This window comes from Acomys minous (genome assembly GCF_964271855.1).
Source record: "Acomys minous genome assembly, chromosome: 13".
Classification (NCBI taxonomy): domain Eukaryota; kingdom Metazoa; phylum Chordata; class Mammalia; order Rodentia; family Muridae; genus Acomys; species Acomys minous.
In genome coordinates, this window is record NC_140495.1 from 90,062,005 (window position 1) to 90,087,457 (window position 25,453).

General features: G+C 50.8%; 1 protein-coding gene across 4 annotated transcripts in view; it reads right to left on the bottom strand.

The window, feature by feature from the left end:
* HK1 (hexokinase 1) overlaps positions 1 to 25,453 on the bottom strand; it is a 104,870-nt gene that overhangs the window by 24,457 nt on the left and 54,960 nt on the right. For all 4 annotated transcript variants that reach the window (XM_084751934.1, XM_084751935.1, XM_084751933.1 and 1 more), the window contains 6 exons: positions 19,195 to 19,357; positions 12,034 to 12,182; positions 6,711 to 6,830; positions 2,921 to 3,016; positions 2,244 to 2,343; positions 1,965 to 2,148 (listed from right to left, as the gene is read on the bottom strand). In XM_084751934.1, coding sequence (XP_084608060.1) covers positions 1,965 to 2,148; positions 2,244 to 2,343; positions 2,921 to 3,016; positions 6,711 to 6,830; positions 12,034 to 12,182; positions 19,195 to 19,357 — 812 coding nt within the window. The remainder of the gene's footprint in view (positions 1 to 1,964; positions 2,149 to 2,243; positions 2,344 to 2,920; positions 3,017 to 6,710; positions 6,831 to 12,033; positions 12,183 to 19,194; positions 19,358 to 25,453) is intronic.

Genomic DNA, 25,453 nt, shown 5'->3' on the forward strand with positions numbered 1-25,453 from the left:
TGCCAGTAAAGGGCCACTTTGCCCTTTTGGGGACTATGTACTCCATCCCCACTGATGCCCAGGAGTGGACTTTGAGGAGCCGGGGGTGGGGGTGGGGGTGTCCAAGCACCATAGGGGAGCCTATGGATGGAAACCAGCCCACAGAAGCACAAAACAGTCCAGGGCCTCCTGGCACTTAATACCGTATTTGAGTCAGATTCAGACCCAAGTATGACTGATCAGGAACCCGGAAGGAGCCTTAAGCCAGGCAGATCAGAGGCCTCCTCTTGAGGGTGGCTGGTTGGCTGGCACTCCCAGAGCTGGCAGTGACACAGCAAAACAATGTGTTCCAGGCAGAGCCACCCAGTAGCCAAAGATGCTGCCGGGGGGCCCCCAAGCGTCCAGCCCTGGCCCCGTCAGCACAGTACATAGCCTTCCAAACACAGTCCTCATTGTTACTGTCCCTGACAGGCCCAGGCAGGCCTCCCCAGCTCTAGAGAGTGGCCGCTCCCTGGCAGGAAACCACCAGCTGTGGCCTAGCTGTTCAGCTACTGCCCAGGCTCCTGTGGGAAGAGCCCTGTGGAGTCTAGGCTGGAATCCCCGAGCTGGCAGAAGGCAGGCCAAGCTCATATTGATTCTGTCGCCATTGTACCCATGAGGGCCACAGACTCCTCATCTGTGTAATGGTAAGACAAGGCCTTCCCTCATGGTTCTACAATGGACACGTGGCTCATACGGGACCCGGCAGTGAAATCTGGCTACTGTGTGCTTAGGACCTTGCCTGTGTCTGGCTCCTTCTAAGAGATTTATGTATGCATTTGAGATAAGAGTCCCACATGGCCTAGGCTGTCCTTGAACATGCGATATATAGCACAGGATGACTCTGAACTTCTGATGACAGGGATATGGTATTAATGCATCATTGCTCCCAGCTGTTTATGCGTGGCAAGCGCTCTACCGAACAGACTTTATGTAATGTTTTTAATTCTTCTATTACTTCACATGTACGGGTGTGTCGCCTGCCTGGGTGCCACGTGTGGAGAGGTCAGAAATCAAGATCGGATTCCCCCGGGACTAGGATTATAGACGGTTGTGAGCTGCCATGAGTGTTGGGAACTGAAACCAGGTCCTCTAGAAAAGCGGTCAGTGCTCTAAACCACATAGCCATCTCTCCAGACCTATTATTATTGTTGTTGTTGTTGTTGTTGTTATTATTATTATTATTATATTAAATAATATTAAATTAATTTATTTATTAATAAATTAATGTTAATATTATTAAATATTAAAATTGTTGTTGTTGTTGTTGTTATTACTATTATTATTATTATTATTATTATTATTATTATTATTATTATTATTATTATTATTTGTGTGTGTGTGTGTGTGTGTGTGTGTGTGTGTGTGTGTGTGTGTGTTCATGGGCACACATGCCATGACAAACATGGATGTCAGGGAACAACTCTGCAGTCTCGGTTCCCTCCTGCTACCTTTACGTGGTCCCAGGGATCAAATTCAAGTTGCCAGGCTTACCCGCTAAGCGCCTTTACCCACTAAGCCATCCTGCCTTTAAAGGCCCAACTCCACAGCTGTGCATGGAACCAAGCAAGAAGCAGAGTGCGATTGTGCAAATCTGAAGTAGGGGGCAGACTGGGAGCGCAGGCCTGTCATCTCAGCTGCTCAGGAGGCTGAGACTGGAGGACCGTAAGTTCAAGACCAGCCTCGGCAACTTTATAAGGCTCTGTTTCAAAATAAAAACATTTTAAAGGCTGAAGATGTGATTCAAGGGTAGAGCATTTGCCTAGCATGTCTGAGGCCCTGGGGGTCCACACCCAGTGTGACCAATAAATAAATAAATAAATAAATAAATAAATAAATAAATAAATAAATAAAATCAATGGGTGACAGCATTTCTGACTACATGGTTTTCCTATCCGCCTCACCCAGTCAGTCAGACATGTAGCTAGAAAAGGAAGTTCACTCACAACTGCTTCCCGGGATTGAGGGATCCTCGGTCTAACTCTCTGTCAAACTCGGTTCGGATGTCTTCCAGGGACCCGTCGTCCCCAAAGGCTCCCCATTCCGTGTTGACGCACATCCTCCCCTCGTCACCTTCCACCAGGTCAATGTGTCGCAGTTCCTCCATGTAGCAGGCATTGCTGCCAGTGCCTGGGAGAGACAAGGTGGGGAGCTGTGACCACCCAGGGAAGAGGGAGGGGACCTCAGGGGCTGAGCAAAAGGTGGAGCTCAGGGGGGCACCCTACCAATGATCAGGCCAACTTCGCACTGTTGGTCATCATAGCCGCAGGTCATCATGGTCCCCACTGTGTCATTCACCACAGCTACAATGTTAGCGTCATAGTCCTGGGGGGCCAATAATGAAGAGAATGTCACCGTTAGCTCCCCACGTGGGTGTAGAAATCCCAACCTCAGGGCCGGCTTGGCAGGCACGCTCCGATTCTTGCCTGCCACCATGCTGGTGGGAGGCGCTGGCTTCTCTACAGCCAGGACTCAGTTAATTGGATTAGAGAGCAGTGATTACATTACAGGGAACCGGCGAGGTCCCCTTAATTATCTGGCTTAGGATTCTTTGGGGAGTGGATTTTACTCATGGAGCTACATTCCTCTGCAAGCCTACAGAGGACAGCCTAGGATCACACGCGCATGCGGAGAAGGCAGCTCCTCCATGCTCTCGACCCTGCAGGTTACACCTGGTCTCTGCTGCAGACTTGGTAGGTACCTTCGGGTGGCACTTCTGAGAGGTCACATCTGACCTACTCCCCTGGACTGGGGATTCTTACTTGTCCCCAATCAAGAGTATTCAGACCACAGCACTCTGTGTCCCTCTATGCCCGGCAACATGAACGTTAAGCCATTTTAAAATGGAGATTTTTCCCCCCACGCCCCCATACCTGACTCTGCACAACCCAACAGAAATTACCCCTCGCTTCTTAATGGCTTTATTCAGCAGCTTGACCACATCCGTCCCTTCCACGCCACTGGCTTTGAACCGCTTTGTCCATGTGATCAGTATAGCCTGCAAAAGAGTGTAAAAGTAGGTTGAGGGCAGGGAGCCTTGGCACCCCGAGGCCTTGGGGGCTACTCCAGCACAGAGACAAGGCAAACACCCTTTGCTATGGATGCTGGGAATTGAACTCAGGTCCTCTGGAAGCGCAGCCAGTGCTCTTAACCACTGAGCCATCTCTCCAGCCCTTCTGGTGGAACTTGAAGGAGAAAAAACAGTGTCACAATCCCCAGCTTTTATAGGATTAACGTGAGTGGCAAGACACTAACAAGAGCGCTCCCAGTCTGTAGCCAGGCCCCATTCAGAAAGAGCTGGAGAGATGGCTCCGCAGCTAAGAGCAGAGGACGGAGTTCAGTTCCCAGCACCCATGCTGGGTGGCTCCCCAACACCTAGAACTCCAGTTCTAGAGGATGTGACACCCTCTTCTGACCTCTGTGGGGACAGTCGTGTGTGTGTGTGTGTGTGTGTGTGTGTGTGTGTGTGTGTGTTTGTGTGTGCGCGCACGCACACAGGCACACAAACACAAAATAAATAAACATTGAGGAAAACATGAGGAAAGCAGGGAGCCAGCAAGATGGCTTAGTGGGTAAAGGTGCTTACACCAACCCTGACGAGCTGAGAGGACCAACCCCCATAAGGTGTCCTCTAACCTTTACAGTATGTGGCATGCGTGTGCCCCCCACCTAAAATAATAATAATAATAATAATAATAATAATAATAATAATAATAATAATAATAATGGGGGAGAGAGAGCAAGAGCAAAAGAAACCAGTAAGACCTGACTATTCGCCTTAACTTTCCAGCCAGGCCTCAGCGTACAAGCTGAGAAAAAAAATATAATAATAATAAGACAATCAAATGCTAAGAGAATTCTTGCCAGGGCTGTGGAGCTGAAGGAATCCTGTTGGCTAATGGGACCTGTGCCTTCTGGGACCTCACACTCCCATCTGTAAGTGACGTGTCCACCTTGGTTTGCATGTTGGTGGAGCAACACCAAGCAGGAGAGACCCTGTCAAGGCTAAGTTCCCGAGGACTGTGCCTGAGTCTGGACTTAGCTTTTGTATTACACTTTCTATTAATGGTTTATACACATCGCCTTTTAAAATAAAACAGTTCTACTTGGCTTGCTCTTTCTCAGGGGGAGAAAGTGGCTATAGACACAGCAGGTGGGGGTTTATGACTGCCAAACCCAGCCATCCTCCTAGGGCTAATGTCAAAAAGAGGGGCCTGACCTCACACCGAGAGCCATGCAGAGTCAGGCGTGGGTAAACCCTGGTTGAATTTTTGATCCTTCACTCTGGAGCAGCTATGACTAACCCTGGACGCTGCTTTCTTCCCCTCGCACCATTCCCCCCACCCCCACCCCCATGAGACAAACAAACGTGGTATTGTGGGAAGAACATAGACTTGGTGGCTAGAGACTCAGTCCTTTCTCCAAGCTCCTGCCCACTTCCCGGTGGGGTGTTATCTTATTCCTCCGAGGACCATTTTGTACATTGAGGATGATGGAGTTGGCCTAGATTTGGGCAATGGAGGTCCCAGCCTTGAAGCCTTCCCCGGTGAGTGAGTCCGTGCTGGTAGGTAAGCCACACGTTTGGCTCCTCCTCTGCCCACAATGCCCCACCCCCACATTTGTTCCATCCTGCAGGCTCCTGCTCCCAGGAGGATGTGTCTCCTGCCACATCTTCCTCCCACCAAAGGCTGCTTTCTGGAAGCCAGGTCATATCCGCTAGCCGTGCAAGCCACTCTCTCTCTCTCTCTCAGGGCCTGGCCCGGTGCCTATTAAACACTTAGTCAGCATGTTGGTCACTTAGTGGCCATTTTGGTTATTAGATCAACTGCCAGGTCTTGAAGAGTAATTGACTTTTTGGGACAGGGTCTCATGAGATCCACTTTGGCTATGTAGCTGAGAATGACTTTGGGCTTCTGATCTCCCTGCCCCCACCCGCACCCCTGAGTGCTGGGTCATGGCTATGGTGGGCTTATAGGCATGTGCCATCACACCCCATTTATGTAGTGCTGGGGGTCAGACCCAGGGCTTTGTGCGTGCACGCAAGCACTGAACTAAGTCACATCCCAGCCCAGCAATTTGGGATTTTTGAGAACCTATCCTCATGTGACTCTTATTATAGTAAACTGTTAAGATTTGTCCCATCACTAGTTATGGACTTAGTTAATGTGCTTAATGTACAAACTGAACTTTATCAGAGGTGTGAACGTAAAGGGGGAAACATATATGTGCATAGTTCAGCATGATCTATAGTTTTAGGTATCTTCTGGGGGCCTGGGACCTTTCTCCCACACTACCGCAGCACAATGACGAAGCTTCGAGGAGAGGTACTCTAGAGAGGCCCACCTGATCTGATCACCTTGAAGGTGTTGAACTGTCAGATATCTCGGGTGTCTAGATGAGATTACTTGAATCTCAGAAGAAGAAAATCTGGGACAGAAACGTCTCAGAGGCACTCAAGGGAGCGGGCGCATAACACAAGGTGAGACCCGGTTTACTGCTCCAGGGTCTATCATGCGTAATCTCTGTCAGCCTATGGAGGCCTCTGCTCTCCACCCTAAGACAAAAGGGTTGATCTCCTGGGCTCTGTAAACCCTTGCTGCTGATTCCGCAAGCCACACGTACATACAGCCGCCCTCGTCAGGAGAAGCAGCCCCAGGCAGCGACTCAGACCCCATCAACAAAGGGACCGCCTACAAGTGTGCAAGACACTCGCTGCCCAAGTACTGCAGCAAAGCAGACTAGTGTGATAACACGTGCTCTGCTGCCTCCTGGGCTGCAGGCAAGCCTCAGTTTCTCCATCCATAAGCGGGACTCAAAAGCACTTAAGTCACAGAATGTCGGGTTATGTTTTAGCTGTGCCCTGCATATACAAACACAGCCTATTGGACCCTCAGTGCTAACTGTGAGTGTTCTTGGTGTTTGTTTATTCATGGGTGTACGGGTGGCGGGGGTGGGGGTGGGGTGGGAGGTTCTGTCTCTTCACACAGAGAAAGGAATCGTCTACATCTATTTTCTCCACAGCTTTGCAGCTGTCTGAGGCACAGGGTTGTCATGTGGCGGAGCTGAGTGCATCCTTTCCAAACAGATGCAGGAATGAGCAAACAGTAAAGAAGGAAGGTTGTGAGGCAAGTCAGTGACCTGGTGACTTCAACGAGGGAATCCAAGGCTTCCCCTGAGGCAGAAAAGAGCCTGATTCCTGAGGTACGGCACCTGCCCCGACTCGCAGTCGCTATGTGGCTTCCGGATTAACACACGCCTCAACCCCGATGAAGAATCACAGCTCTCAAGTCTCATCTTGCTCACTTATGACGGCTCCATCAATGGCTCCTTCTACCTGGTGGCTACGAGCACCATAACTGGTCTCTAAAAATACACCGGTCAACTAAAGTAATTGAAACTAAAGGATAGGCTGGGGGCATGGCTCAGCCAGGAGAGCGCTTGCCCAGCATGCACTAGGTTCTGGGTTCGATCCCTGGGACCACAGACACCAAGCATGATGGTGCACATCTGTAATCCTAGCACTGCAAAGGTAAAGGTAGGGAGGCTCATGAGTTCAAAGTCACCCTAGGCTACCACCCAGAGGGCGGCCTGGGATACATTCAACCCTGCAAACGATTCCAGAAGCCACGAGGCTTGGGAGCCACTCATAAGCCAAGGGAAACGTGAGGGCGTGACCACCATATTCGTCTTACCTCGTCTATTTTGGATTGCCGGCAGGGGAAAGAAAACGTGAATCCCACGGGTAATTTCTTGTCCTTGATCTTCCTTTTCTCCATGAAGTCTCCCAGGCATTCAGCGACGTGATCGAAAAGCTAGAAGGCACAGAGGAGGGACGTCAAGTTGGGGGCGGGGGCGGGGGAGGGGATTCTGTTCCCTATCGTGATGTGTGTGGCTCTCACAGAACACCTCCAGCCCTCCAAAGGAAATGGCCCCTCAGGTCATGACACTGGTCATCCAGGCATTGAGGGAAACTTAAGAGACACAGAGAATTAAGAGAGTGTCTTCCATGACACACCGGCCATAGGTTTCCATCAGCTGTCCAGGAGGAATGACCTCCTTGAGATGACAGAGTATATCTTATGGCTGGGAGAGATGGCTCAGCGGTTGAGAACATCAATTGTTCTTCCAGAGTCTATGCTAGGAAATCTTTCGGAAGCTCCATGGCTAAACAGCCATCAAAGCATTGTGGTTTCGCTTTACCTGCTGAAGGAAAAATGAACACGCCCTAAAATGCATGGATCCTAGGTGTGGAGGTCACAGGGCTCTCACCAATAATACCCTGCCAAGAAATACAAAAGTTGCCAGGCAGTGGTGGCGCACGCCTTTAATCCCAGCACCTGGGAGGCAGAGGCAGGTGGATCACTGTGAGTTCGAGGCCAGCCTGGTCTATAGAAGGAGTTCCAGAGCAGCCAAAAATAAAAAAGAACTGTCTCTGGCCGTCACTGTACTACTGGGTGAACACGCCATGTTATGAATAGCCCACAGGGTACATCTGGCACTGCCATGCATGCTTGCTGGCTCTGACTCAGGTATATACACACTGCAGGAAACCACTAGAAAGAACCAGAAGCCTGTCTTCTGGCTTCTGCCTGCATACTGATGACAGTGGTGTGCCTTTGGGAACACAGCCACAGAGCTCAGAGTCCAGAAGAGGACGGTGTCAAAGTGCCAAACCATAGTCACCTTGACCCAGCTTTAGAGGGGACCTGACTCACTGCTGGGGCTAGGGGGACACCCAGTCTGCTCTGACTCGGTCCTGAGTCACTATTACTTGGGCTATGCTGCAGCAGTATCTTTGACTGAGTCGACACGTGACCATCCTCCCTGGAGAAACCAGGCTAAGCTTCCTGTGACCTACTTCAGATGGGTACAAACCCATGACTAAGTCAGTCCTCCAGCCTTATGCCATCTGCACCTGGGGCGCCAGGCACTCCTGCTGTAAGTGAGCAGAAGGAAGGGCGGGCGGGGTGTGGGGTCGCAAGTGGCTGGCTGCAGCAATAGGACCACACCAGTAACCCACAGATAGCCGGACGCATCCCCGCCACAGCGGCTGAGCAGGCCAAGCCGCCCTGGGAGGATACTGATGCACACCTATGACCTTAGGCCTTAGCTGAGGGAGGAAGATCCAGAGTCTCAGGCCAGCCTGAGCTACAGTGAGTTCCAGGCCAACCTAGGCATCTTAAGAGAGGCCCTGTCTTCTAAAGTAAAAAGAAATGCACTTGGGAGGTAGCTCAGTGATGGAGCACTTCTCTTGTATCCCCACGGCCCTAGACTCAATCCCCAGTGCCACAAGATAAGCAAATGGATGAATAAATAAATCCTACCATCTTCCTGACAACATGCTCACTATTTTTTAAAATATACACAGAAGCTGGGTGTAATAACTCATGCTTATAATCTCATACTCAGGAGGCAGAGACAGAATGAGGAATTTGAGGTCAGTCTAGACTATATTGCAAGGTCCAGGCAAGCCTGAGCTAAAGTAAATAAACAAAGACACATTTCTCCGCCAACGAGATGGCTCAGCAGGTCCACGCTTCCCACTGAGCCTGACAGCCTGAGTTCAACACTTGGGACCCACACCGTGGAAGGCAAGACCCAATCCTCACAAGCTGTCGGCTGGCCTCCACATATGCACACTGTGACATGTGTGTGCCTACACAGAAACACACGCACATACACCAAAGAAAAGTAAATTTTTTAAGGGGTGGGGAGATGGTTTAGTTGGCAAAGTGCCTTCCATGCCGGCATGGGACCTGAGTCTGGAGACCCAGGTGCGGATGAACAGCAGCCAGGCGAGGTAGCATCCTGCAGCCCCGGTGCTGGTGGCGAAGAGAAGAGACAGGAGCAGCTTCCTAGCCAGCCAGCCAGTGAGCTTCGGGTTCAATGAACCCAAATCTGTCTCACACAAACAATGTAGAGAGTGTTGGAGAAAGATCACTGCTTGACATCACCCTCCGACTTCTACACTTGCGCTCTCACACGTTTATGAGCACCCACACACAACTTGCACAACACACACACACACACACACACACACACACTATAGACTCAGTCGCACTAACTAACTAACAGGACAAATAATGGAAAACAAAACAAAACCAAAACCAAAAAACCTTTAATTACTATTCAAAATTCTAAAAACTGTTTAAGTAATGTGTGTGTGTGTGTGTGTGTGTGTGTGTGTGTGTGTGTGTGTGTGTGTGTATTGTACATAACATGTATGTGTATCAATGCGTGTGTCCCAGTGCTCATCAGTGAGGCCAGAGGAAACTATCCAGTGTCCTACTCTATCACTCTCTGCTTTACCCCCTTGAGACAAGGCTTCTCATCGAATCTGGGGCTGGGCTGGTGACCCTCAGGTCAAGCTTCTGTCTCCGTGATCTGCGAGTCCTGGGGTTGCAGCCATTGGACAGCTGCACATAGCTTTTTATGTGAGTGCTGGGATCTGAACTCAGGTCCTCACATTTGTGCGGCAACAGCGATTACTGCTGAGGTGTCTCCCTAGTCACTTGAGTCGTGTTTTAGCAATGTTGCCTTGTAGTTGTTGAGATCATAAAGCTTAAAACTGTAGGAGGCTTTTGAGGGGAGGGGGGAGGAAGGGAGACTGGGGGGGGGTGGGTACAGGGTGAACATAGCATGTGCTCATCTCTTAGTTTGATATCTACACATCACTGAGGGTGAGAATCCCACAAGATTCAGACCCTGGAGACTTCACTGTTCTTAGCCTGTGCGTCTGAGCTAGCTTCACGGTAACATGAGGACCTGGGTCACCACGGAGCTCCATGGAAGAGGTGGGTCAGGGATCTCAGGAGACGGGCCACTCGATAGCAGCCGACTGTTAACTCCGGAATGCTGCAGACATTCGTACCTCATCCCTGTCCATCTTCCCTCCCTGCTCACACCCTGAGCTAAGATCCTGTCCACCACTACATTTTCTTATCATTAAAAATCTAAACTGGAGGCTGGGCGGCGATGGCGCACGCCTTTAATCCCAGCACTCGGGAGGCAGAGGCAGGAGGATCAATGTGAGCTCGAGGCCAGCCTGGTCTACAGAGCAAGTTCCAGGACAGCCAAGGCTATATAGAGAGACCCTGTCTTGAAAAAACAACAATAACAAAAACAAAACAAAACAAAAAAACACTTGTTGCTCTTCCAAAGAACAGAAATTTGGTTGGCAGCAACCATATCAGGAGGCTCCCAACACCTGTAACCCCAATTCCTGGGGTCCTAGTACCTTCTTCCTGGCCTCTTATGGCACCTACACACACGTGCCATACGCTCACACAAGCCACACATTTACACATTTAAATTTTTTGCTGGATGTAGTAACGCACGCCCTTAATCTCAGCGCTGAGAGGCAGAGGCAGGAGGATCTCTCTGAGTTTGAGGTGGGCCTGGTCTTCAAAGTGAATTCCAGGACAGGACAGCCAGAGCTACATAGTGGAATGTTGCTCTAAAATAAATAAGTAAAAAAAAAATTAATTAAAAAAAAAAGGTTCTAGTAGCTGAAACTGTAATTTCCGGTGTGAGACCGCCTCAGAAATGTCATAATTTGTGCAGCTGCTGAACACCTTGCCTATGTATAAGATGGACACAGCAATGTCTACTCCGCGGGGTTACCATGATGACGAAGAGAGTCACTACATATAAAGCACTTATACACCAGCTACTTGCAAATAAACATCACCCCCACCATCGTCTTTTTACATGACTTAGGGGCGAAGGGACAAACGGCCGGAAGCAAAATGATCCTGGGAATAAGCAGGGAAACTGGGGACAGAGGTGGAGAAGATGCACCCCGGGAGAGAGGCACCCCTAGACAAGTCCTGCTCCTACAAGACCCAAGGGAGAGGCACCTAACGAGTGGCTCGCCTGCCTCCGTGGCTAGCCGGAAGGTGGCTTTGCCCACTCCGGACACGGCGTCCTTCCTTCCGGGCTCACTGTGCTGTCTTGGGAAAGAACTCTGAATCCAAGGAGCAGACTTCGAGGCCAGGGTTGGCGATTATCTGGGTAGGGTGCTCCAACTCTCACCCACAGTAACGTAGGCACCAGGTAGAATCCTACAGAAAAGGCCTCTGGGCCTCAACCTCACGGTCCACTCCGGAAGCACTGCTTTCTCTAGAGAATTCGAGAAACCTCACCATGAACCTACACCTTCCCCAGCAGAAATCTGGCAAGCTTTCGACAGCACCAAGACCATGATTGGCCCCCGCATGGAGTGTGGGTGGGCGCACATGCGGGATGTTCCTCCCTAAGAGTAATGGAGCACCCCATGTGACAGGCTGAGGGAAACCCAGAGATTAAAAAACAAACAAACAAGCAAACAAAACCTGAAGGTACTGCCTGGACCTCTTAGTTCCAGGGTCCTGGGGAGATTGGGATCCACCACACATCACAAAACAGGTCCTCTCCTTTGGTTGGGAAGGATGACCCTTGCTCAAGGGCCAGGGGCAGGAGGAGAAGCTTCACGTGTGAGTGTGAAGACGGAAGGCCAGTTCCAAAGCAAAGTAAGTCTGTGGTCTTTGTTTGCTGTGCCAAGGGCGTGTGCACACCATTGTGTCAGAGTACAGAGCTCCAGATCTGCCCATCTGACAGCCACTGCACAGGGCCTGGCCTCCGGTGAGTGGGTGAAGAAGCCGGTGGCCTGAGAGAGGGGCGTTCCTAACCACAGGGTGGGCTAAGCCTGTGCTGAGGTTGCAACCCAGGATCCTTTGGGAACAAAGGCTCTTGAGACAATGCCAAGGGGCTTCCCTCCCCACAGCCTTCACACACACACACACACACCCCACCACCACCACCGCTACGCCGCAGCCAGATGTGTACGCCTCTTCAGGCACAACCTAGACCCAAACAGCTGCCTCATCGCTCCCCTGGGAGCTCTTTACAGTCGACACTCTTATGACAGGCCTGCCAGGGCCCAGGACACCAGCTTTCAGAAGTCCTGGCCCCTGCAGGTGCTCCAAGGGATCCTCGCTTGCTGGAGCGGGATGAGGAGGGCAAGGAAGGACCCACCTGGCTTCCACTGCCATGAACGATGCTCTCTGGGGTGTCATAGACCTCGGACTCCATGTAGACATTCTGGTTCTTCTCGTGGTTCACCTGCACTCGCAGGATTCGAAAGGAAGAGCCGCCTAGGTCCAGGGCAATGAAATCCCCCTTTTCTGACGAGGGAGAAAACAGGTGTCAGAGTCAAGCGTGAGAAGGCCACAGGCGGTACCCACCCTCTGGATCTGGCCCTATCTGTCCCCGTATAGCATCTTAGGTAGAAAGCACGCTCCCCTTGCCTGGCCCCGGACGAAGAGGCACTGAATGAGCCACAGAGCTCGATCCCACCTTCTGCACTGCTACCTATAAATAAAGACCACACAATATTGGCTTTTTTATTTTGTTGAGGGGTTGGGGGGGTGGTGTCTCACATATAGCCCAGGCTAGCCTCAACATCACTAGATAGCTGAAGATCACCTCAGTCTCCTGATCCTCCCGCCTGAGCTTCCTAACTGCAGGGATTAAAGGTGAGTGTCGCCACATCCAGCTTGCACAGTATCTCAGCACGGGGAAAGCCTGAGCTGAGGTCCATCCAATGCCCCGGGGTTCCCTCCATGTTGGCTCAGATGCCAATTACTGCTTGCCCAAAGCTCCAGTTACTCTTTGTTGGTTTTTTCTTTTTCTTTTTTTTTTTCCCCCTCATTGCTCTGGCAAGACATACCAAGTGTGAAACTTAGCACTGGGGCCATCTTTTGAATGCAGCAAAGGAAACGAGAGAGATGGCTTCAACAAGATACCAGGAGCAAAAAGACTCACAGGAATGTTATGCATTAACTAATTGATTGATTGATTGACTGACTAATGCAAGGCCAGGGATGAGACTTAATAGTGGAGCTCTTGCTTAGCTTGCCTGAGGTTGCCTTAGTTACTGATCTACTGCTGTGAAGAGACACCATGACTAAGGCAGCTCTTAGAAAAGAAAGCATTTAACTGGGGCTTCCTTACAGTTTTAGAGGGTTAGTCATCAGAGCAGGAAGCACACAGGCATGGCACTGGAGAGTTTTATATCTCATCCCTAGGCAGCAGACAGAGAGAAGACTGGGGCTTTTGAAACATCAAAGCCCACCCACAGTGACACGCCTCCTCCAACAAGGCCACACCCTACTAATCCTTTCTAAACAGTTCCACCAACTGGGGAACCAAGCACTCAAACACTTAGGTGTTTGATCCACTGGGAGCTAACGTCTTGTGTGTGGTGATAAGTAAGGATACAACTCGGGTCTTTGTGGACACTCAGGGTCCTCGCACCGCTGCCCAAAGAGACTCCTTTTTCCTCACTCAATAGCCTTGGCACCCCTGCCAGAAATCAACTGACCACGAAAGTATGTCTCTGTCTCCCTGTGTATTTATTTGTTTTGGGGTTTCCTCTGTTTTGTTTTGAAACAGGGTCCTATTGTGTAAACCTGGCTGGCCCAGAACTCTTTATGTAGGCCAAACTGGCCTTAAAGACAGGGATCCACCTGCCTCTGCCTCCTGAGTGCTGGGATTAAATCTGTGTACCACCATACCCAGCTTTTGTTCTGTTTTGTTTTTTAGTTAGGGTTTCTCTGTGTATCCTTGGCTTTGTAGACCAGGCTGGCCTCAAACTCATAGCGATCGCCTGCCTCTGCCTCCCCAAGTGCTGGGATTAGAGGCATGCACCACCATGCCTGGCTTTCCCCATACCCAGCTTTATTTTTATTTTTGAAGTAATTCTTCTTTCCTACCAAAATATAACATTCTCTTTTATACAGTGAATATATACTTATATTTGAATCATTATAAACTGTTATCATTGGGAAAATTCTTAGTTGTCAACTGGGTCTCATATAGAAATGAATAAAACAAAGTAGGTTTCCTGCCACTGAAGCACCAGCAGTGGCTAAGAAGAAGCCAAGCACCCTGGGCTGGCCCACCCCACCCTGTCCTGCTCTCACCCCCATCTCCACTCAGTCTTTGGCTCAGGTCAGGAAGGTTCCAGGCAACTCAGCCGAGAGCAGAAAGGATGACAGTGACACAGCCAGGACAGAGTTAAAAAAACAAACTGGATGACAGTGGTGGATTTGTGAGGTACCTCACAGGTGGCTGCTGAGAGCCAAGGGGTCTCTCTTGAAGCAGGATCCTACCTAACTGTGGTGTCCCCCGACTCCATCTGAGGTATGTTGTGTGGTGGCTGAGGAAAAAGAGGTCACCACACCTATTTGAAAATCACTTTGACAGCCCAGGGAATGCTGGGAAAAAATTTTAAGTCCAAGCCACAGCTTATAGTGAAGGACGCTCCAAGCAAGCCACTCCTACCATTGGCCAAGGGGAACCCTTCCTTCTCACATATTTGATGCTCACTTGTTTGTTTGTTTGTTTTTAATGTCTTCTTCAACTAGGTAAATAAATGGTAAGCAAGCTGGAAACAGGGCGATTTCACCTGCTTGCCCTGTTCAGCTGGAGACAGCAGACAGCTGGAGTGGTTTGAGCTGGTTCAGCTGGTACCACCTAGGTCACTCACAAGGTCTGTTTACTCTCATACTCTGCCAGGCCAGGGACAAAGAGAAATGACTTCAGGTAAGTGCCACAGGGCATTTGGTAAGCTCTGCTGGATGCCTGGCATTTCCTTAGCTCAGATTCAGTATCCTCGTGCCTAAGCCTCTTAAGTAGCTGATTATAGGCATGCACCAGCCTGCCTGCCTGCCTCTCTGTCCGTCTGTCTACCTACCTACCTACTTATCCATCCATCCATCCTCCACTCCCCGCTCGCCTATGACAAAGTGACACGCAGCACAGTTGCCTTGAACTTGCTCTGCAGCTGAAGATGACCTTGAACTTCTGATCTTCCTGCCTCCACTCAGACTCCGGAGCACTGACAGGCCCATTTCAGACTCACCTGGCCTCTGTGGCCAGTTGGGAGGGGTGGAGATGAGAGGCTGTTGGCTATGTTTCCCCTCTCTTCCTCTCCTTCCACAACACCAGCAATACCAGCCGCCTCTAAAACCACCTTCAACCCACTTCCAGGGGTTGGGCTTACACTGCCCCATGACAGGGTCCTGTAGCTGGGAAGGCTGCTTAGAAAGGCCCTCCTGATTAACTACAGGGCATAAGCGCGATGCCAACAGGACTAACTATACTTCTTACAGTGCCCTACAGGCTCCAAGGCCCTGCCCCCGAAGCCTGCCTTTTACGAAGCAGTCAAATCGTGCCCTCCATTTTGTGTTCATTATTTATTTGGTTCAATCAATTTCTTCTTCTTCTTCTTCTTCTTCTTCTTCCTCCTCCTCCTCCTCCTCCTCTTCCTCCTCCTCCTCCTCCTCTTCTTCCTCCTCCTCCTCCTCCTCTTCCTTTTCCTCCTCCTCCTCCTTCTTTCTTCTTCTTTTTTTTTTGTTTGTTTTTATGTTTTTCGAGACAAGGTTTCTCTGTGTAGCCTTGGCTGTCCAAGATTCGCTTTATAGACCAGGCTGGCCTCGAACTCACAGCGATCCAGCTGCCTCTGCCTCCCAAGTGCTAGGATTAAAGGTGTGCGCCACCACTCCTGGCCCTCTTTTCGCTGTTTTGTTTTTTAAGACAGGGTTTCTCCATGCAGCCCTTGCTGTCCTGGAACTCGCTCTGTAGACCAAGCTAGCCTTGAACTCAGAGATCCACCTGCCTCTGCTACCACCCCTGAGCTTTTTTTTTTTTTAAACAGAGGAACTCATGGCAGTTCTCCTGCCTCAGCCTTCCCAAACGCTGGGATTGTAGGTATGAGTCATCAGACTCCCTCATACCCATTTTACAGGGGAGGCAACAGAGCCTGAGGCTGAGGTAATATCTCCAAGGTCATTAGTGTGAGTGAGGGTGCTGGAGACCTCTCCACTGGCTTGGATTTTATTTCTTTTGATCTCCTCCTACTTCAAGGCTCAGCTTCCTGCACCAGCAGCGGGCCGCCTTCCAGCTACTTCTTTGTATCTTTAGTTACAGATCTGCCTTCCCACTCCAGGGGCCTCCAACTCTAACCCCTCCCGGCATTCCCCACCGTACTGCAGGGAGGGAGGCAGGCTTCAAGAGAAGGCTCATTAAGCAGAGCTCTGAAGGGCCCCCGCATCTCATGCACGTCTAATGATGGTCATTATTACCAGAATATAATGGAAAGCAAACACGTGGGGGGGGGGGGGGCAGGTGCCTCTGCGCCCCAGCCTGCGTTGCAATACAAGACAAACAGAAGGCGCCTTCCTGAAGTGCCCTGCTCTAGGAAGTGAGCTACAGGCCAGCCAGCCCCCACGGCGATCTTCATCCTAAACCCGACCCCACCCCAGAACCAGAACCAGCTGGGAAAGCTGGGGACCCGCATTGCCACCCGGACTTCAAGTCACCCTCAGATACAGCTTCCGAGGCAGCAAGTGCTGTCTCAGACACTCTCTCAAAAAGGAAAGGAAAGAGCATGTGCTGGCTCTCACCTTCAATCCCAGCTCTGGAGGCAGAGGTTAAGCGGATCTTGTGAGTTCAAGGCCAGCCTGGTCTACATAACAAGTTCCAGATCAGCTGAGGCTACACAGTGAGACCCTGGATAGATAGATAGATAGATAGATAGATAGATAGATAGATAGATAGATAGACAGACAGATAGATAGACAGATAGTCAGACTGACCTACAGACAAACCTATCTTTGGGAGGAAAAACCCACACAGGTTCATGGCGTTTTGAATGTTTGTGTCCAGGGGTCAGTGCTGCCACCTGTGAGTGGGAGCCTATGTGGGAATAGGGTCTTTGTGATCAAAAGGTCACCAGTGTGGGCCCTAACCCAATATGGCAGGCATCCCTTAGGACAAATGACAAGGACTGGTTCTGAAGTCTTTGTCGGCACCTTCTCCTCTCCTCTTTTTGCTATCAATACTGAGCCATGCTCCTCAGAGGCCCCAACACTTGATCTCATCAGCACCAGGGGAAACAAGGAAGGGACAAAGGACGCCTAGGGCCCAGGCTGCTGGCTCAGATTCCTCAAACCCTGCAGCTATGTCCTAACAGGGGTGCATAGCTGTGTGACTCATCACACTTTAAAGATACCATTGACTTTGAGACTCGCCATTACTTGATGAATCATTAACGAAGAAAAAGATGCCACTGGGCTAATTATAAGTTGCAAATAACAGAAAGGAAAGAAAAAAAAAAAGATGGGAATGCTGTACAAAAAACAATGTAGTTTTCAGACTTTGAAAAAAAAAAAGAGTGATTCCAGATGAAAGAACCGCGGAAGCAGATTCGGGGGAAGGCAGCTGTACTAAAGCAAACAGATCCTTCTCATGCAGGGCTGCTTAGGGCTTTTAGCATCTACCTTGGGCCTCCAAGGGGGAACTAGAGAATGGGGTTTTCCCAAATGAGCGGCCTTGTCCGGAAGCATATTAAAGGAGGGAGACAGCTAGGTTACTAGTGTCCCACTTTGGGACCCTCAACCCCGGAACTGGATGGTGAAAAAAGTGGGGAGGGGCACTGCTTGATGTAAAGGTACTGGAAGAGTGTTGGTGGGAGATGCAAGTTCAGAAATAAAGGTCAGAGACATTTTCCTCCTCCTCCTCCTCCTCCTCCTCCTCCTCCTCCTCCTCCTCCTCCTCCTCACTCCTGGCTCCTGCACAGTCACACAGGACCAGGTGACCTTCCAAGTTCCCAAGCCCAGGCCACTTGGCACTCCCTCCCTTTCCTCATCACACTAATGTGAAAGGCTGCACTGAACTCGGCTCATACAAGGGAGAGATTCTTTGTGGGTCCATCGAGGACTAAGAAAAAGTGAGACTGAATACAAGGGATTCCTTTCCCCAGCCACAGGCACCGCGACACACTCAGGGCACAGCCACCAGGGTCATCAGGCCGGCCAGAACCACTTCAAAACCTGGACTGTGAGTAACTAGCCCTTGACAAGACAAAAGGTCCCGAGTGGAGGCAGTTCAATCTGAGATAGAGACACCAGTGTGTGCATAGTGAATCCCACCTACAAAACAGGACAAACAGCACAAGTGGTAACTGAGCCCAAGACTCACTGAGGACATCCCTATGGCCAGGACTATCCCAGCTCCAGCCAGATTGCACACACAGTAAGCCCAACACTTACCCTCTGCTGGGAAAAACAACTGTAAAAGATGCAGCTTTGCTGACATCAGCACACAAGCTGCCTCTTAAAGTCTCCAGACAAGACTGAAAATCTGGGCCTCCAGAGCAGGAAAGCAATCTTGGAAGTGTGGAGGCCACACTCATAGGAGTGAACTCAAAAAGAAACTTGACTTCCAGTGACATAGCTCCCCTTGCAGCAGAGTGTAGGTAAACCCCATCCCAGTGCTATGGTGGCTTCAGCATCCACTCATGCAAACTAGCAGCTAACTGAGAATTGCCTGGGCAAAATGGCTGCCACTGAACAAATGAGGCCGTGGTCACCCAGCTTCCACTTGGCCAGTGAAGAGCAGATGCCAGTTCCCGGGAGAGCAGCGCTGTCAGTCCTCAGGGAGTCCACCAACTCCCTGCAGCAGGCAGGAGCCACAAGACTGTAGTCTGGGAGGAGATATCTTGGGGCTACCTTCACATTTGTCCAAGTGGGGAACTGAATGTCCCACCTCTGAGTCCAAGACTAACCTGGCCACTAGGCGTGCTGCTTATCTGGGCCACCAAAGGGAAGACTGTCCTAGCGCTTGTGATTTTCCTACAATGAACCCTTGGTTTCCTCTAGAGATGTAAAAATAATCCACACAGCCCCTGCAAACCCTAAATGTGACACTTTCAAAATGCCACGTAGCCCTGCCCAGGAGAGCAGGTTCAGCATTGTCCAAAGTGGTGTCACTGGTGCCCTGGCACATGGTAAACGCCCAGAAGACATACGACCAACGGGTTGATGTATGGATAGAGGGAGAAGGAGGGAATGGATGGGCAAATGGGTGGGTGGAGAGAAAGGAGGAGTGAGTAGGGAGACCAATGAGAGGACAGATGGGTGAGTAAGTAGGTGAGTGGATGGAAGGATGGAGGGAAAAGATGGATCAACGCGAGAACAGCCAGGTGGGTGGCGAGATGGCAGATAGCTCAATTGGAGAACAGATGGACTGAATGGTGAAGGAGTGAAAAGGACCAAATGACCAAACACACCCATTGGAAGGATGGTTTCCCAGGATGTCCAGCCCACGGAGCCTGACCTCGCAGACACTCACCTGAGCCATCAGGAATGGACCGCACAAAGGTTGGCAACATCTTGACCGAGGCTGTCGGATTGTAATCTCGGGAGAGGCCATTCTTCATTTCTTTCTTAAAGCGCGTCAGGATATCTATCAGAACTTCGTCAGAGAGCCGCATGGCATACAGGTACTTATCAATCTGCGAGGGGCGACAAGGGCGAAAAATAAGGCTGAGTGCAAGGCAAGTTCAGTTCAGCTCCAGCCTGGCCCGGCAGGACAGGGCCAGAAGCTGGTGGCCTGGACATCTGGGCTCTAGACACTCTGGAGCAGCCGAGAGGGAGCATCGCACCAGAGGAGGCTGTTTAGCTCCCTCAACCATGACACCCAGAGAAATTCCACCAGTGCTTCTCACCTACAAAAGGAACAAGACCCCAACTCCAAGGCCCCTTACAGTCCTGGGATGCCACCTGGCACATAATTTTCTTAAATGTTTATTTATTTTTATTTTATGTATGTAAGTGTGCTGTGTTTGTGCCTAGTGCCCACAGATGCTGGAAGAATGTACCATATCTCCTGGATTTGGAGTTATAGATGGTTGTAAGCCACCATGTGGGTCCTAGCAATCAACCTAGGGCATCTGCAAGAGTAGTAAGTGCTCCTCACTGCTGGGCCATCTCTTCAGGCCCAAACGTAAATTCTAAGAAGGCAGGGTGGTAGTCAAAGAGCTAGAGCCTTTCAGATAACACCAGTAGATGTTCCCAAGGCGAGACACTGACTCACCCCCAGGGTCCCCTGCCCACATGTGGGGACTCCGCGCCTTACTTAACACGCTCACAGCTCCAAATCCACAGGCCCCTAATTGCAAACTCCTGGCTGGTCACAGATTGTTTTTTTCTGTTTATTCTCTCAAAAGGCTGGCCTCGAACTCACAGCGATCCACCTGCCTTGCCTCTGGAGTGTTGGGATTAAAGGCATGCGCCACGGCGCCCGGCTTCTGTTTATTCTCTCAAAAAGTGTTTTCACTGGCATCTGGGGGTATTACTCCGTTGGTAGAGTGTTTGGCCAGCATGTATGAGGCCCTGGGTCAAACCTGGGTCTGGCAGCATACGCCTGTAATCCTGGAACTAGGAAGCTGGAGGCAGGAGGATGAGGAGGAGCTCAGGTCATCCTTGGCTGTATGGAACTGTATGAAAGAGACCCTGTCGCAAACAAAATGCAATATTTACCAGGGAGCTGGTGGTGCAGCTCAGTGGCACAGTTCCTTCTTACCCCCCACAAGGCCCAGCACCACAGTGGGGAGACGTGTTTACTGGCACTTCCTGTCCTTTGGTGCTGTACTGTGGGGTCTACCCGGCATTTCTGGGGGGTTCACCATAGCTCTCTTGACCTCTCCGCTACTTATGAGGAGGCCCAGGTAACCACGAGCAAACAATACTAAAGATGCTTCTGTCTTTCCACTCTACCCACTGCCGTGGGAGCCTCTCGCGGGGCAAGCCTGGTCACTTCGCTCCCTCTGTCCCTCAGAACTGCCTCCCCGTCCCAGAGGCACCGCTCTCAACAGCAAGGCTCTCTGCTCTCTCCCTCACCCGACCACGCTCCCTCTTGTCGCTGCTGCTGCCTCAGGCTTGCTTCTCTGGTCCTATGGTCACTTCACCTGAAATGGCGTCCCAGCCGTGCAACCCTTCCCAGCCCCTCAAGCTCAAGGTCAGGTGTCACTTTCTCGTGAAGTCGCCCAAGTCCCCCAAGGCTGGGGATGACCCCTCCCGTGCTGCTGAGCCTCAGCCTCCCCAGTGCCCGCTTTGGGTCCTTGCACACAGAAGGCTGCAGGCGCTTGTAGCCAGATTTATGACCCAGTAACCCTGACAAGACCTTGATGCTGATTGGCTGCGGAGAATGGCATCTTGTACTCACTGTTCACAATGGCTGGAAGTGTCCTGACTTGAGGACAGAGTGCCTAGGCTAGGTCACTTCTGCATGTTTGCTCTGCTCTCCAGGCCCTGCGGTCTCCTGTCCCCATCTTCACAGATAACCATGGTCCTAGGAGTCTACTAACCCTCTGTGGCCAGAGGAGATCACTGTCCCTTGTCCCCATCATCACCCAGCCAGTCTTCCTCCTTCATGACAAAGCCACCGGAAGGACAATCAGAAATCAAGTAGAGCAAGATAGAACTTGCCAGAAGCATGACCCTGATTGCTTCTACCCCAAGGCTGGCAGCACAAGCCTAGGCATGATGCCCTCAGTGCGGCGGCATCAACAAAGGTCACAGCGCAAGCACGCTAGAGAAGTCCTGAGGGGTGCCACCAGAAAATGGGTCCAGGCACAAGCAGGTGCGTGCGTAGCCAGAGGGGAATGGAAATCAATTCAGTGTGGGTGGAGCAGGCAGTGCAAGAAGGGAAGAAACCAAGCCGGGCGTGGTGGCACACGCCTTCAATCCCAGCACTCGGAAGGCAGAGGCAGGAGGATCGCTGTGAGTTCGAGGCCAGCCTGGCCTACAAAGCGCATCCGGGACAGCCAAGGCTACACAGAGAGACCCTGTCTCAAAAAAAAAAAAAAAAAAAAAAAAAAAAGAGTGAAGAAACCAAGTGGACTTATCCAGAGCTAGCTGCATTATTACACAAGGTCCCCAGAGCCACGCCAACAGATACAGACCTGATCCCAATGCATGGCAAACCCAAATGTGTCAAAGAGGACCCGATGAGATGATGGAGCTTCCGAAGGAGCAAGGAGGTGTCTGCAGGCAGTAGGGACCTGACCCTCCAGAAATAGTCACACGGCCATCCCAGTTTTCTGGGCACGCTTCAAATGCCACCCTTCTCACACAACGTCCTGACTGTCTGTTGATACACACAAGCCCATCCCTTCGGATACTGTGCAGGTGCCCCCAGGGAAAGGAAGTGTTGTTGAATAGAGTTTTGCAAGTCGCCTGGCACGGAGGAGCAACTCGGATGCTGCTGGCTGCTGTAATCAGTGTGTGGTTTCCATAAACCAAGTGCTTTCCAGTGTGACATTTACCCTTCAAAAAGACCTTGTAGGGGAGACGTTCTTAATTCCTGTTTTACAGCTGCGGGAGGGGAGTCCGTGTCCCCTGTCCCCCCCGCCGCCCCCTGCAGGCAACTAAGTGATCTGTTCAAAGAGCACAGCCAGGGGAGAGCGACCTTCCGCCAGCTTGTCTACAGCCCACCCTGCCACCATCCTTGCCCCTTGGGGGCTGACCTAAGGAGAGATGTAGAGATCTTCCCCAGCTGTGTAGGAGGAAGCTTCTAGAAAAGGCAGGGCTCTCTGAAGCTCCCCAGGTATCCTGGATCCTAACTGGAAGATTATCTCAATGCAGATACTATAGTCACAAGTCGCAACATTTTAAGGTGATCTTGGCCCATAGAGAGGCAAGAAATTCAAATGAAAAAGCAGGGTGAGGAACCTTCTCTCTTGTTCAGGCGTGTGAGTCAGCATGGGTCGGAATCTCTCTCAGAAGAGACACGGAAACTAGAAACCGGCAGCCGTCCTGGAGTCCCTAGGGTCGGGTTCTGGCTGTGGTGGCCACCTGTCTTCAATAGGCCAGTAAACAGACAAGAAGTAATGAAAAGCAGAAAAAGGAGATTTAGTCGATATGGCCACCTTGAAGGGGAACAAACAGAAAGACACCCCTAGGTCTGTCTTTGGGGTCCTAACATAAGATTCAGGTTGAAATAAAGGGTAAAAAGTATGCATAGCCAGGCAGTGCCAGTCAAGTGTGGTCTTTCCCACCATGGGCCCATTGTTATTGGACCTAGGTGGGTCCTGCAGGTTGTCAGCACCAGATGGAATCTTTTCCCAGGAGACAAGCTCCTCCTCTGGCTGGGAGCAGGGCTCCTGCCTTTTCCTTCCCCAGTAAGAGACTTCCGGGTGAGGGTGGGGAGTTTCAATTCTACAGGGTTCGCTGTCTCCAAAGGTCTAATTGGGCAATGCCTCCCATTAGCACATCTTCAGTCCTGCCAAGACAGTCACTGCCCTCAAGATCCTTTACTTGTGTCCTCCTCCAGATACTGTGATTGCTGTAATGTAATGGAAAGAGAGATATATCCTGGCTCACAGTTCAGGGGGGCTACAGTCCACAGTGGCTTGGAAGGCATGGCAGCCGGTGCATGAGGCAGTGGGGGCTTACATGAGTCAGCAGAGAACTCTAGATGTTCCCTTCCCTCTCAACTCCTCACTACACACACACACACACACACACACACACACCTTCTATTGGAATTTTGCTCCCATCTACTGTTGCCTTGGTGCTCTGGCTAGACACAACCATAGACTCTTTCGTCTCCCTCCACTGATCACAGGGAGGGCTCAGCGCAGCACATCTTCAGGTGGTTTCTCTCACAGGTCTTAGGAACACCTTGCCATAAGACGGGGACTCCCAAGAGCTGTGACAGAAGCTCTAGGCTGTCACGTGCTCACTCTGGTACACGGTGCATCACATGAGTCCACAGGGACCTACTCAGGCAGACAGAGACATGGGTACCTCAAGCCAAGCCAGGCCTGTAGCTCATGCCTGAGCCAGATCAGACTCCAGGGCCTATGCCACCATCCCAATGTGGTCCTACCCAAGAGGACGACCCTCAGTATTCTTCAGTGGGCACGAAGAAGGCCTTGATGCTCAGCACCTCCCACGGATGGACTCAGGCTGAGGCAGCAGATGCCATCGGCAGAGAAAATGCCACCGTGCCAAGTCCCCTAGCCAAAAGCCCTATGTCCAGTGAAAGAACTGGTGGCCTGGCACTGGGCCTTACTCACCCACATGGCTGTGCCTGACCCCAGTGCCACCTCCTGATCCCAAAAGAACAAGCACAAAAAAAAAAAAAAACAGTTCAAGACTAGATGTGTCCAACTGAGCAGGCCGGGCATGGCAGGACTGACAGTAGCCACTGGCAACGTGGGCATTACCACTTACTATGGAAGGGTGTGGTCGTGGAAGTTTTCACTCCCTCTCTCATTCACTCTCTTGAGAATGAGACGGCTGGAAGTGGTAACACACACCTGTCATGCCGGCACTTAGGAGGCTGAGGCAGGAGGATTGCAAGTGTGAGGCCAGCCTTGTCTATATAGTAAGACAATGTTTAAAAAAGAGTGGATCTGGGCTAAGACTCCAGCTCAATTGCTAGAGTAGTCGCCTAGCACGCAGGAAGCCCTGGACGCCACCCATAGCACCACGTAAGCCAAGTGTGGTGTGTGGTGTAGCATGTCGGAGCTGGAGATGAGGATTAGGGGGCACAGAAGGCAGGGTTGGGGCTGGGAAAATAGTTCAGTGGGTAAGAGCACGTGCTGCAAAAGCAAGAAGACCTGAGTTCAAATCCCCAGCACTCATGTAACAGTCATACATACTCTATATACCCCTGTAACCTCCAGTATTGGGAGGCTGAGGCAAGTGGACCCCATAAACTCACTGACTAGCCAGCCAAACAGGGAGCTTGAATTACATGAGAGATGATCACATTATACATACATGGTGGAGAGTGATTACATTACAAACATGGTGGAGAGTGATAAAGGGAGCTACCCAGTGTCCTCCTCTGGCCTCCACATACGTATATATGTGTGCACACACCCACACACAAATGTTTGCATATGGCATACACCATTCACAAACACATGCTAAAACGTCCAAGGTTGCTCTCATCTACATAGGGAGTTCAAGACTAGCCTAAGCTACATGAGACCCTGACTCGGAGATAAAAAAATAAATTAAAAAATTAAAAGTGAGGCAAAGCAACAGACGTCTGAAACTGCTCAGGACAACCTCTAAACCGAGATTTCCAAGTAAGGCAGGCATTTCATAGGGCATCTGGGAGCAAAGGGTTAAGCCATCATGGGCATTTGGGGCTGGAGAGACTGCTCAGCAGTTAAGAGCACTGACTGCTCTTCCAGAGGACCTGGGTTCAACTCCCAGCACCCACACGGCAACTTACACCTGTCTATAGCTCCAAGATTTGACCCTCACACAGACATACATGCAGGCAAAACACCAATACACATAAATAAAATAAAATAAAAAAGACGTTGGCATATGTACAGATTTCAACACAGGCTCACTTCCCTTTTCCAAGAGACTGACACGGGGAGACAGGAGGCCAGGTGCTGATTAGGGTCCCTGGCACTAACCTTTGCTGAGAGCTCTGTCCTTTACATGAGGCAAGGGCTTCAGTATCCTGGTTGGTTATCTCCCTGTCACTATGCTAGGTAAAGCCATCAGGAAAGGCCACTGTCTCCACGTTAGAGGAAATGGAGAGCAGCGGCTCCCAGGCTCCGCAAAGTCGCAGGGCT